The sequence below is a fragment of the Arvicola amphibius genome, chromosome 11, assembly GCF_903992535.2.
Source record: "Arvicola amphibius chromosome 11, mArvAmp1.2, whole genome shotgun sequence".
Taxonomy (NCBI): Eukaryota; Metazoa; Chordata; class Mammalia; order Rodentia; family Cricetidae; genus Arvicola; species Arvicola amphibius.
Genome location: NC_052057.2, coordinates 69,100,847 through 69,114,083, shown reverse-complemented (window position 1 = coordinate 69,114,083; position 13,237 = coordinate 69,100,847). Strand labels below are relative to the sequence as shown.

The following is a 13,237-nucleotide window of genomic DNA, read 5'->3' as shown; positions in this document are numbered from 1 at the left end:
AATCGAATCTTCTTTGTTTAGCAAGAGAAGAGAGTGAGTGCACACTTTACAGCTGCATTTATAGTATAAGAGAACACACCCAATTGAGCTGGTATCTTAAAGGCTGAAGGAGCTCCCACAGCACCCATATTCCAATTATATGAAATAATTTGCAAAAACTCTTTCTGATCTACTATAAATGCTGTGAGGGACAATCTAACATGTCCAAAGAGCAGAAAGTCTGTAAATTATTATAGAAATCAATTGATTTGCTGAGTGTATATATGGGAGGGGTTGGCTAACTTAGTGTGGAAAGGATTGGTGATGAGGACTTAAGAACCAAGATTATAGGATTTGTCCGTAAAAACACTGTATTAAATCATCTATATCTGGGGAGGAAAGGGAACAGGTCTCAATATGCAGCTTTGGCTAGTTTGGAACTTTCTAAAGTTTGTGCAGGCTTGCACTCATTATCCTACCTCAGCCTCTTAGTGCTAAGATTGCAGGCCTGCACCATAATGCCTTACTTAAAACAATTTGTAACCACGCCCCCAGGTGTAAGAACGATGGGTGAATGATAAAGTTCTTGGAAGGATAAAGACTGGAAACGAGATATGATAAAAGATGATATCAGTAGCATTCCTGGGTGGCAGAGATTTCTGTGGAAGCTGGAGTAGCTTTTATTAGAAATAAAAACTACTGGAGCTGGTGATAAATCTCAGTGATGGAGCCCTTGCTTAGCATGTGTAAGGGCTCAGATGCAATCCCTAACACCAAAGAGAAAAAAAAAAAGGTGAAGCACTTGTTTGGAGCACTGTGACTTGTGGGAGGTTGAAGATTAAGCTAGTTCCTCTTGCAAAGGTCCAGAGGAGAGAACTGTTATTCCAAGATGAAGCAGCAATGGGGATGGAGGCTAGACTTAGAGGTGAAGAATTTAAGAATAGCCTTCTAAAGAATATAATGCAATACAATAGAACATTTTAGGAGAGAGGAAAGGTAAGAAAGAATTTGCGAGTTGCAGAATGTTTTCATAGATAAGAGTATAGCTAAAATACCTATGGAAGTTCAGACACACTGCTTTTTAGGTTCTAATTTGCTTCTTTATAAAACTAGGATAATGCTAGCTTTGCAGGGCTGTTGAAAAAAAAATATGCCAGATCCATTATTTCCAGTATAAATTTACCTTTTTTAAAAAAAGAAAAACTCTTGGATGCTGAAAAGTGCATGATCTACCATCAAATAAAGAAATTTTGAAAATTCTGCAGAAAATGATTTAGAAGTCAGAGGAGAGAAGGAAAATAAATTCTTTGTAATTTGAGCAGTGTTTGGGGGTTCTTTTTTGTTTTGTTTTTCCTTCTCAATGTATTTGGAAAACTGATAGAATCTTGCTTTCTGAGTAGATGAGCAGTAAAAAGATGAAATAAAAGAAAGTTTGACAATAGAAATATTAAAAACTAACATGGGTCACTAAGGAGAGCAGCAAGAGAATCAGGCCAGTGTAGAAGATCCTATCGCAAAGGTAACATCATTTTCCTTCTGTACCTTCACTAGTTTCTGGAATTAGTCACAAACTCTCATGTTTTATTTAGGTGTCACAAGACGGTCTTATCTAAGTTGAAACAACAATGCAGTCAACCAGATTTTAATAAGAAAGAAGCAAAAATTGGAATTCTTCAAAGTGAGTACCATGGCTATAGTCTTAGACGTAGAAGTATGCTCTAGCTGTTCACTTTACCACCGCAGCTCAAGGTGCGCTCAGAAGACCAAACGCCAGCTTTAGAGAGTTCGCTGTTTTTGATGTTCTAGTCTGAGTTATTTGGCTGTGGTAGTTAGTAGCATTGGTTTTCTGCTTACCTGTGTTTAGCAACTTTAGACTTTTTTGAGGAATGAATGGAATTAAAAACTCATTATTAACACTGATTAAGTGAATTCCGAGTCAGTACTTCTGGGGAAAATAGAAAAGGTTAGGTTCTTTGATCTTCAATAACATTTTTTATCATTTAATCAATACACAATTTTTTTATTTTGTTCTATTTAAAGACACTGTGTTGTTGGCTCATTAATGTTGAATCATTGTCAGCTTCACTATAATGCAAGCCTGAGTAAAGTATATTCCATGTTGCCCTCTGACCTCCACAGGTACACACGCATGTGCCCACTCATAAATAAACCATAATTTTTTAAGTTTGAATAAAGCATATGAAGTTCTTTGAAAACTGGCTCTATTTGTGACTGTAAATATAAATTTAAGCTTTGGAGTGTAGAATGATTTAAACAGAAGTTTCTCCTCATAAATCAATCTTCTGTTTTTCTTAGTTAGCTTGATTTTAGTTGGTTTGGAATCAAACTAACCAGATTGGATAATTTTGTTCAGTTCCGAATCTGGCAGTGTAGTCTGGTCCTATCTCTAATTTGTGACCCTCTTATTTTGGCCTCCAGAGTTTACCTGTGTGTGACATCATGCCTAGTTCTTATGTTTTGTGTAATCAGGGCTCGGAGCATTCTTTTCTTAATATAATCCCTATGAAATTCTGCCTTCTTGATCATGAATCCTGAAATCGGAATTCTCTTTTCTTTGTCTCTTCATCTTATTTCCTATTTGTCTGGATTTTTTAAGTCTATGATTTCTAAATTCTTCTACTGTGAAGACTATCTGCTGTCCCTTGTATTTCTTTAAAACTTTTTGTCTAAGTGTACTTTAGAAGTATTTTTGGTCACAGCTTTGCAAACAGATTGATTTTGACTTGCTACAGTGTTGAAGTCTAACATTAACATGACTTATTCTATCTTTGTGTATGAGTTGGTTTTCTCTCTTACCTGACCAGATTTCCTAGGACGTGCACTCAGTGCTAGAAATCCCACCTTAGTTACTGCTTTAGTTTTGGATTTCCATTTAATTAAAGTGATATTTCACTTTGAACTTGCTTATTTAATCTTCAAATAATTGAAGGTTGTTCTAAGTATCTTTTTTTCTATTGTTGACTTCCTGTTTATTCTGTTGTGGTCTGAGAATAGTTTGTAGTAGACAAAAAGTACCTGTATCCTAAGCTGGCCATGAGCTTGCAGCAGTTGTCCTCTTACTATTGCCTCCCATGTGCCAGTTGTCAGAGGACAACTTTCAGAAGTTGGTTCTCTCCTTCCATCAGGATAGAACTTGGGTAACCAGACTGCACTAACAACTTACTGCCTGAATTGTCTTACCAGTCCCTTAAAGGATTTTTTTTTAATGGCACGTCCTACTGTTGGTCTGTCTTGGTGATTATTGTTGATGTATATTTGAGAAGAATATTCTGTTATTAAATATCATAAAAAGATTTCAGTGATGCCATACCAAAAGTATTTTTCCTTTTTTATGCAAGCAATGGAATATGTTTCTGGAACTGAGAACACTTCTGGTAGTCAAATGTAGTCCTAGACTTAATGTTCCTTCCGGATTTGAAGGAAAAAGAATTAAACGTATAGAGCTCAGTTTCTTAGAGTAGCTAAAGTAAACAGGAATATCATGGTAATCTTTGGAAAGTCCACCCTTTCTCTAATGTAAAGCAGTATTTAATGGTCATAGTTTTTTGTTTGTTTGTTTTTCGAAACAGAGTTTCTCTGTAGCTTTGATGCCTGTCCTGGAACTAGCTCTTGTAGACCAGGCTGGCCTCAAATTCACAGAGATCCGCCTGCTTCTGCCTCCCAAGTGCTCGGATTAAAGGCGTGCGCCACCACCACCAAGCTAATGTTAATGTTTTTATTCGTAGGTGAAATAACGACAGAAGGAAATGAAAGAACTACTGGACAAAGTGGGTTATGTATTTCAGGGAATTTGCCAGACACTGATGAAAAACACAGGCGTAAGAAAAAGCAGGTATTTTTCACTCCATTAAATAATATTTATAAACATAAAGTAAGCATTTATACTTGTTTTCCTAATAGACCTAACTTAAATAAGATTCTTAATGCATTTGAAAACCACCACAAAGAAAACCATTTGATCAGGAGTGTTTTGTTTTGTTTTTTAAGTTGGGGTTTCTCTGTGTAGCCCTGGCTGCCCTAGAACTCGTTCTGTAGACGAGACTGGCCTTGAACTCAAGAGATCCTCCTGCCTCTATTTCTCAAGTGCTGGTATTAAAGGCGTGCACTATCACCACCCAGCTTTGATCAGATCTTATTAAGTCTGGTCAACCTCAGGGTTTATGTTGTTTCTCCCACTTAGTGTAGTCAGAATGCCATTTCTCCAGTATGTGAAACTATTGGTACAGTAGTTTATACTGACTTTCCAACTCTTGACAACAGATCAGTAAATCTAGTCCTTTTATTTTACTGTGTCTGGAATATTTTTCCTATTCAATTTAAGATGTGTCTGGTTTTTCCAATCTATTTTCACTTGGGTCATTTCAAGTGTAAGAGCTTTAAGACTCAGCCCACTAGAAATATTTCCTGTGGCTCAAAATTATTTTGCATAGATGACTATCCTAGTAGCATAATAGTCAAAATAATCCAACAGCAGCTAATTTCATTTGTTTCCTGCACATCACCATGTTGGGGATGGGACCAGTAGATACTAAACAAGTGCTACTGTACCAATGAGCTACTTTATTAGCCCATGATGACTTTGTATTGGTTTTGGTTGGTTGTTATTATGCTGGGTTATATGTGATCTTGTCTCTGGGTGTCTTTTTTTTTTTTTAAGTGACCCTTGACGTTACCTTCATAGGTGCTTCTTAGTCAACTTACCACCAGTATTCTTTGGGTGAAGGGAAGTCAAGAGGGGGGACTACAGGTGGTAAATTAGGGTTTTGTAAAATTAGTTTCTTTGAGAATAGGAATCCATAAAGGAGAATGGGAGTTTTTTGAACTTGAGAGTACTTCAAATAACTCTTCTCCCCTCCCCTTGACAGAAGTAGCACTGGCTTTTGTATTAGCTTCACCCTGAAATATGGTGAGGATCCTAGAGGTTAAAAGTGTTGTACCCCCAGGTTTTTCTACTCTTTAGGTTCATAAATGTTAACTGCTATAAGTTCAGTTGTAGTTTGCTAACCGTGCCAGGAATGACTCCAACTGTGAACTTACTATCTTCCTTACTCTGCTCCCAGTAAATGTGTTTATTGCTTTTTCATAATATTTTATTTTTAAATTAAATGTATTCTTTTATATCACAACCACAGTTTTCTTTTCCTTTTCTTCTCCCAATCCCTCCTTCATTTCTCCTCCACCTCCCACCCCCTATTCCACTCTTCCTCTGCTTCTTTTCAGAGAGGGCAGGCCTCCCATGGATATCAACCACACATGGCATATCAAGTTGCAGTAAGAATAAACACCTCCCCATGTATTAAGGCTAGACAAGGCAACATAGTAAGAGGAATGGGGTCTCAAAAGCCGCAAAAGAGTCAGAGACAGCCCCTATTCCCACTACTAGGAGTTCCATAAGAAGACCAGTCTATATACCTATAATATATATGCAGAGTGCCTAGGTCAGTCCCATGCAGACTTCTGGTTGTCCGTTCAGACCCTATAAGTGCCTATGAGCTCAAGTTAGTTGTTTTTGTGGGTTTTGTTACAATGTCCTGAGCCCTCTGGCTCCTACAATCCTTCCTCCCTCTCTTCCTCAGGATTCCCCAAGCTCCATCTGTTTGACTGTGGGTCTCTATATCTGTTTCCATCAGTTACTAGATGAAGGCTCTCTGACAATCATCCAGATTGGGATGGTCACCTGTCTGGTCACAGGAGATGGCCACTTCATGCTATGTGTCCACTGTTGCCATGACTCTTAGCTGGGATCACCTTTGTAGATTCCTGGGCATTTTCATTGCACCAGATTTCTACCTAACCTCAAAATGTACACCCTTCCCAGTCATCTCTCACAGCACTCTCCCCTTCCACCCACCCCCAACCTGAGCTTTCATGTTCCCACCCCACAGATCCTCAGTCCACCCACAAGATCTCGTTTCCCCTTCCCACGGAGATCCATGTGATTCCCCTTGGACTCTACTTGTTATTTAGTTCCTTGGTTCTATGGATTGTAACATGATTATTCTTTACAGCTGATAATCCTGTTATAAGTGAGTATACATGTTTGTCTTTCTGGATCTGGGTTACTTCACTCGGGACAATTTTTTTTCTAGTTCCATCCATTTGCCTTCAAGTTTCCTTGTTTCTAACAACTGAGTAATAGTCCATTGTATCAATGTACCACATTTTTTCATCCATTCTTCAGTTGAGGGACATCTAGGTTGTCCAGGTTCTGGCTATTGTGAATAAAGCTGCTATGAACATAGGTAAGCAAATGTTCTGTGGTAGATGGAACATCCTTTGAGTATATGTGCGGGGGTGGGGGAGTAATAGCTGGATCCTCAGGTAAATTAATTCCCAATTTTCTTGATTTCTAAAGTGGCTGTACAACCAGCAATGAAGGAATGTTCCTCTGCTCCACATTCTCTTCAGCATAAGCTATCATTTGTTTTTTTAATCTTAGCCATTCTGACAGGTGTAAGATGGAATCTCATGATGTCTAAAAATATTGAACATTTCTTTGTATTTCTCAATTACTTGAGATTCCTCTGTTGAGAACTCTGTTTAAATCTGTACCCCATTTTTTAAATTGGATTATTTAATTTGTTGATATCTGGTTTTTTGAGTTCCTTATATATTTTGGAAATCAGCCCTCTGTTGGATGTCGGGTTGGTGAAGATCTTTTCCCATTCTGTAGGCCACCGTTTTGTCCTTACAGAAGCTTTTCAGTTTTATGAAGTTCCATTTATTAATTATCAATCTTAGTATCTATTCTATTTGGTGTTCTATTCAGGAAGCTGTCTCCTGTGCCAATGTATTCAAGGCTATTTTCCACTTCAGTGTAACTAGATTTATGTTGAAGTGTTTGGTCCACTTGGACTGTGTTTTGTACAGGATGGTAGAAATGGATCTATTTGCATTCTTCTATATGTCAGCATCTAGTTATTCCAGCATCATTTGTTGAAGGTGCTTTCTTTTTTTCTATTGTATAATTTTGGCTTCTTTGTTGAAGATCAGGTGTCTGTAGGTAGGTAGGTTTACATCTGAGCCTTCAATTCAATTCCGTTGATCAACGTGTCTGTTTTTCTGCCTATACAGTTTTTATTACTGTAGCTCTGTAATAGAGCTTGAAATCAGGGATGGTGATTTGTATTGTATCTGGAAGATCCTGTTTTGTGCAGAATTTTTTTAGCTGTCCTGTACTTTTTGTTTTTCCTTATGAAGATGAGTATTGTTCTTTTAAGGTCTGTAAAGAATTGTAATGGGATTTTGATAGGATTGCATTGAATCCGTGCATTGCTTTAGGTAAGGTGGCCATTTTTACTATGCTAATCCTATCGATCCCTTAGAATTGGAGATTATTCTGTCTTCTGATATTGTCTCTAATTTCTTTCCTCAAAGACTTGAAGTTCTTGTCTTTCATTTGCTTGGTTAGAGTTACCCCCAAGATATATTTGTGGCTATTGTGAAGGGTGTTATTTCCAAGATTTCTTTCTCTGCCCATTTATCACTTGTATATAGAGAAGGGCTACTCATTTTTGTTGTTGTTGTTGTTGTTAATCTTGTATCTAACTACTTCACTAGCTCCCTGATAGAATTTTTGGAGTTGCTTATATATACGATCATATCATTTGTGAATAATGATACTTTGACTTCTTCCTTTCCAATTTGTATCTCCTTTAGTTTTATTCCTCTAGCTAGAACTTCAAGTGTTATATGTGTTCTTAGATTCGGTTTACGGGTATTTTATTGAGTATTTTTACATTGGTGTTCATGAGGGAAATTGGTCTGTCATTCTTTTTATTTAGGCTTTGTGTGGTTGGGTATCAGGGTGACTGTGGCCTCATAAAAAGAATTTGGCAATATTCCTTCTGTTTCTATTTGTAGAATACTTCTTTGAAGGTCTGTTAGAATTATGTGCTAGGACCATCTGACCCTGGGCTTTTCTTGGTTGGGAGACTTAATGATTGCTTCTATTTCCTTAGGGGTTATAGGAGTGTGTGGTATCTATCAAGAAATTTGTTCTTTTCTATTAGATTTTCCAAATTTGTGAAGTCCAGGTTTTTGAAGTATGACCTAATAATTCTCTGAATTTCCTCAGTGTCTGTTGTTATGTCCCCCTTTTCATTTCTGATTTTTGCTAATTTAAGATACTCTCTGTCTGCTTTTTAGTTTGGATAAGGGTTTGTCTATTTTGTTGATTTTTCTCAAAGAACCAACTCTTTGTTCAATCAATTCTTTGTATTCTGTTTCTATTTTATTGATTTTAGCCCTCAGTTCCATTTTTTTTTTTTATTTTCTCAAAGAACCAACTCTTTGTTTCATTGAGTCTTTGTATTGTGTTTCTATTTTATTAATTTCAGCCCTCGGTTTCATTTTTTCCTTGTGTCTACTCCTCTTGTGTGTTTTTGCTTCTTTTTGTTCTAGAACTTTCAAGTGTGGTATTAAATAGCTAGTATCAGATTTCTACTAATTCTTTATGCAGACACTTTTAACCATGAACTTTCTTTTTAGAAAAAGGAAAGTTTCCTTTTAGATGCAGTTTTCACTCTGTCTCACAAGTTTGCGTATGTTGTACTGTAGTAATGAGCTGCGGGCAGCTTCCCGCTGCCCTGCTCTCGGCCATCGGCTAGCTTAAAACCCGAAATAACAACACACAAATTGTTTTCTTTTAAACACTGCCTGGCCCATTATTTTCTGCCTCTTACTCACATCTTGATTAACCCATATCTAATAATCTGTGTAGCACCACGAAGTGGTGCCTTACCGGGAAGTTTCTAGCTTACGTCCATCTTGGGCTGGAGCTTCATCGCGTCTCTCTCTCTGAGGAGAGGCATGGTGGTCTGCCTAACTTAGGAGAGGTGTAGCATCTGACTGAGCCATCTACCTCACTTCCTTCTTCCTGTTCTGTCTACTCCACCCACCTAAGGGCTGGCCAAGGCAGTTTGTTTATTAGCCAATGAGAATCCTCCATCATTGTACATTCATTTTTATTGAATTCGAGCAAGTCTTTAATTTTTTTTTTCTTCCTTGACCCAGTGGTGGTTCAGTTGAGAGCTGTTCAGTTTCCATGAGTTTTTAGGCCTTCTGAAGTTTGTATTGTTGTTGAACACGAACCCATGGTGACCCAATAAGATACAGGGAGATATTCCAATTTTTGGTCCATGTTGAGACTTACTTTGTGACTAAGTATATGGTCAGTTTGGGAGACATTTTCATGAGTTGCTAAAAGGAATATTCTTTGGTGTTTGGATGAAACGTTCTGTATATGTCTATTAAGTAAGTCCATTTGAGTCTTAATGTCTGTTATTTCTCTATTTAATTTCTGTCTAGACAGCCTGTCCATTGGTGACAGTGGGATGTTGAAGTCTCCGACTATTAATGTGTGGGGTTCTATGTGTGATTTAAGCTTTGGTAATGTTTCCTTTATAAATGTGGGTTCCCCCAAAAATACATTTGGGGCATAGATGTTCAGAATTGAGACACCATCTTGATGGATTTTTTCCTTTGAGTATAAAATTCCTTCTACATCTGTTAATTTTGGTTTGAAGTCTTATTTTGTTAGATACTAGGATAACATCACCAGCTTGCTTCTTAGGTCCATTTGTTTGGAAAATCTTTTTCCAGCCCTTTACTCCGAGGGTCTATCTTTAATGTTAAGGTGTGTTTCTTGTATGCAGCAGAAGAATAAATCCTGTTTTTGTACCTGTTCTTTTAGCCTGTGTCTTTTTATTGGCAAATTGAGTCCCCATAGATGTTAATAATCAGTGATTGTTAATTTCTGTTATTGTTGTTGCTCTTGGTGACAGTGGTGTGTGTGAGAGTGTGTTTCTCTTCTTTGGGTTTTGTTGGTGTTGAATTATCTATTGTCTGTATTTCCATAGGTGTATCTAACTAACTTGGGTTGGAGTTTTTCTTCTAGTACCTTTTGTAGGTCTGGATAGCTGTTCTTTAAATTTACTTTGTTATGAAATATCTTTTCTCCATCTATGGTGATTGAAAGTTTTGCTGGATATATTAGTCTAAGCTGGCATCCGTGGTCTCTTAGGGTCTGCAAGACATCTGTCTAGGATCTTCTAGCTTTTAGAGTCTCTATTGAGAAATGGGGTGTCATTCTGGTATGTCTGCTTTTATATGTTACTTAGTCTTTTTCCTTTTTCTTTATTCTGTATATTTAGTGTTTTGGTTATTGTGTAGCAAGGGGACTTTTTTCTGATCCAGTTTATTTGGTGTTCTGTAAGCTTATTGTACCTTTATAGACATGTCTTTCTTTAGGTTGGAAATTTTTTCTTCTATGATGTTGTTGAATATATTTTTTGGATTTTTGAATTGGGATTCCCCTTCTATTCCTATTATTCTTGGGTTTGGTCTTTTCATAGTGTCCCAGATTTCCTGAAAGTTTTGTGTTGAGAATTTTTCTAGATTTAACATTTTCTTTAATGATGAATCTATTCCCTCTATCATATCTTCAACACCTTAGATTCTCTGTTCCATGCATCTCTTGTATTTTGGTGGTGATACTTATTTTTAATTTCTGTTCACTTACTCTGATTTTTCATTTCCAGATTTCCCTTAGTTTGTGTTTTCATTATTGCTTCTATTTTTGTTTCCAGGTCTTAAAACATTTCTTTCACCTGTTTTGTTTGTTGCTTTCTTGATTTCCTTGGCATTCTTTAAGGGATCTATTGATTTTCTCCGATTTTCTGTTTGTCTTTTCCTCAACTACTTTGAGTTGTTTCATTTCCTCTTTAAGGACCTCTATTATCTTCATAAAGTCATTTTTAAGGTCTTTTTCTTGTGCTTCATCTGCATTAGAATGTTCAGGTCTTGCTGTCACAGGATAGCTGGGTTCTGGTGGTGTCATATTCCCTTTCTGGTATAGATTGTGTTCTTACACTGGTGTTTAGGCATCTGGATTTGGGATGGTTATAGGTCTTGGTGTTGATTCCTGCATTTGTCTTTGTTGAATGAGTGTTTTGGGTTTTTGTTTTCTCTGTTCTCTCTGGTTTTCTAGCCTAATTGGCCAAGGGTTTAGTGACTAGTGAGTCTTCAGATCCTGTAGGGTATCTCTGTTAGGGCTTTGGTAACCTTGGCCTAGCCTCTAGTAAAGCCAAGTCTTCCTTCATAGTTGTAGGCCACAGTATGAAGCCCAGAGAGGGAATGCAGTCTGGGGTTGTTGGGAGGGCTTTAAGGAGTGTTAGCAGGAGGTGGGCCGTGTCTTACCAGGGGTCCCTAGGACTAACCTGGCCTCAGGTAAAGCTTATGGGGCTGTGGGCTGGGGTGTGGAGCCCACTGGGGTAGGGGTGCTGTTGAGGGATGCTGAGTGGACTTAAAGGGAGTGTTAACAGGTGGTGGGTGATATCTTAGGTATCTACATCCAGCCTGGCCTCCAGTGAAGCCTAAGTCTTCTTCCAAAGTTGTAAGCAGAAATATGGAGCCCAGGGAGGTGATATAGCTGGGTTTGTTGGGTGGGCTGTAGGGAATGTTAATGGCAGTGTCTTACCTGGACGTCCCTAGGACCAGCCTGGCCTCCTATAAAGCTGTCTGGGTCTTGGGCAAGGAAGAGGGTCAGGAGATGTGCCCTGGGGGTCAAGCTCTAGGGAGTGGAGCAGCTTGGCTGCCAGGTCACTCACCTGTTCTCTAGACTGGTGTGGACTGTACCTGAGCTCGTGGAGTCTATTGGAGTTGTGGGGAAGGGGATTGAGGTGGGGGAGGTTGGGCAGAAGAGTGGATTTTGGGGGAACAGAATCCAGGGGGTGAAGGCAGTCAGCTGGCAGAGGGTCACTCCTGCTCCTCAGATGGATATTTATTAATTTCAAAATTTTGAAATATCATATCACATAGCACAGGCTGACCTCAAACTCTTTATGTAGCCAAGGCTACCCTTGAATTCCTGCATCTCCTTTCTTTACCTCACTACTACTGGGATTTACAGTCATCCACCACAACTAGCTTTTATTAATTCCTTTAATTCTCTTCTGTCTGCCCCATGACTAATTCTCTGATGAATATAATAGTTTATAATATAATAGTTTTCCAGTGTTCTGATTTTCCCATTGTGGATGGGAGCGATAATTTCCAAGTGCTTTGCTTATCAGACTGGAAACCAGAAATCTCTGTCTCACACAATCTTTCGTAGTTGGATTTGAGGATAGAGCACAGGTGTCATTTATACATAATTATGAGAGAACAGTTTTTCTCTTGTAGGGAGAATATCAACCATACGATATAAAAAACATATGGGTATTAATCATGCCATTGTTTCCTTTGCCAAAGAAGTTATATGGACGCTATCAACGTTGTTTTTATTCACCAGTTGTTTACTATTGACCTTGTGATAGAGAACTCTTTAGATGGAAGCTGCTCATAGGTTCCCAGCCTCCCAGACCCAAAATAATCACACAGAAACTATATTAATTATAATACTGCTTGGGCAATAGCTTAAGCATATGTCTAGCTAGCTCTCACATCTTAAATTAACCCATTTTTATTATTTTGTATTTTACCATGAGGCTCTTGGTTTACCAGCAAGGTTCTAGGACATCTGTCTCTTTTAACGGCTATATGGCTTCTCTCTGACTACACCCTCTTTTCTCCTCTATCTCTGCTAGGAATTCTCGCTTTGCCCTCTTCTGCACTACTATAGGCCCAAAGCAACTTCTTTATTAACCATTGGCAATAAAACACATTCACAGCATACAGAGGGGAATCCCATATCAGAACTGTTTTCAGAAGGTGACTGCCACACTTAATTTTATGTTGTATTAGAGCTTTCAGTTGTCTAATTTTTTATTTAAATTTCTCAATTCCTATTTGGATAGCTTTTTTTCTTGTCTGTTAAACAAACATATTTGAGTCTTTTTATTAAATTTGTAGATTCTTTTATTAAAGTATTCCATTAAGGAAAAAAGTAAATGCCTTTCAGAAGTATATTCTCACGAATATTACATAGTGTAAATTACTGTAACAAGCTTTGCTTTTTCTATAAATTATGCCATTGTGAAGGTACAAAGTAGAAGACACAGTCTTATGGTAGCATACAAATCTGGAGTGATTTTGGCTGTGGTCAGTGCCAGTTTCTCTGGTATTCAGTCATATGTAAGATAGTTTTCATCTCAATTGTCTTCAGGCCATGTTGATTTTTCTTCTTTTTAACAACAGAATTTTCCAATATGAATTTATTTTTTGTAGTAAAATATACATAATGGTAAATGTATCATCTTAAGATTTTTAAGGCTTATTACTTTTAATTACATATATT

The 13,237-nt window shown here is 37.7% G+C and overlaps 1 protein-coding gene across 2 annotated transcripts in view; it reads left to right on the top strand.

Annotated features, from left to right (window-relative positions):
- Terf1 (telomeric repeat binding factor 1) overlaps window positions 1-13,237 on the top strand; it is a 36,238-nt gene that overhangs the window by 20,530 nt on the left and 2,471 nt on the right. For both annotated transcript variants that reach the window (XM_038348375.1, XM_038348374.1), the window contains 2 exons: window positions 1,569-1,657; window positions 3,726-3,832. In XM_038348375.1, the coding sequence (XP_038204303.1) occupies window positions 1,569-1,657; window positions 3,726-3,832 (196 nt within the window). The remainder of the gene's footprint in view (window positions 1-1,568; window positions 1,658-3,725; window positions 3,833-13,237) is intronic.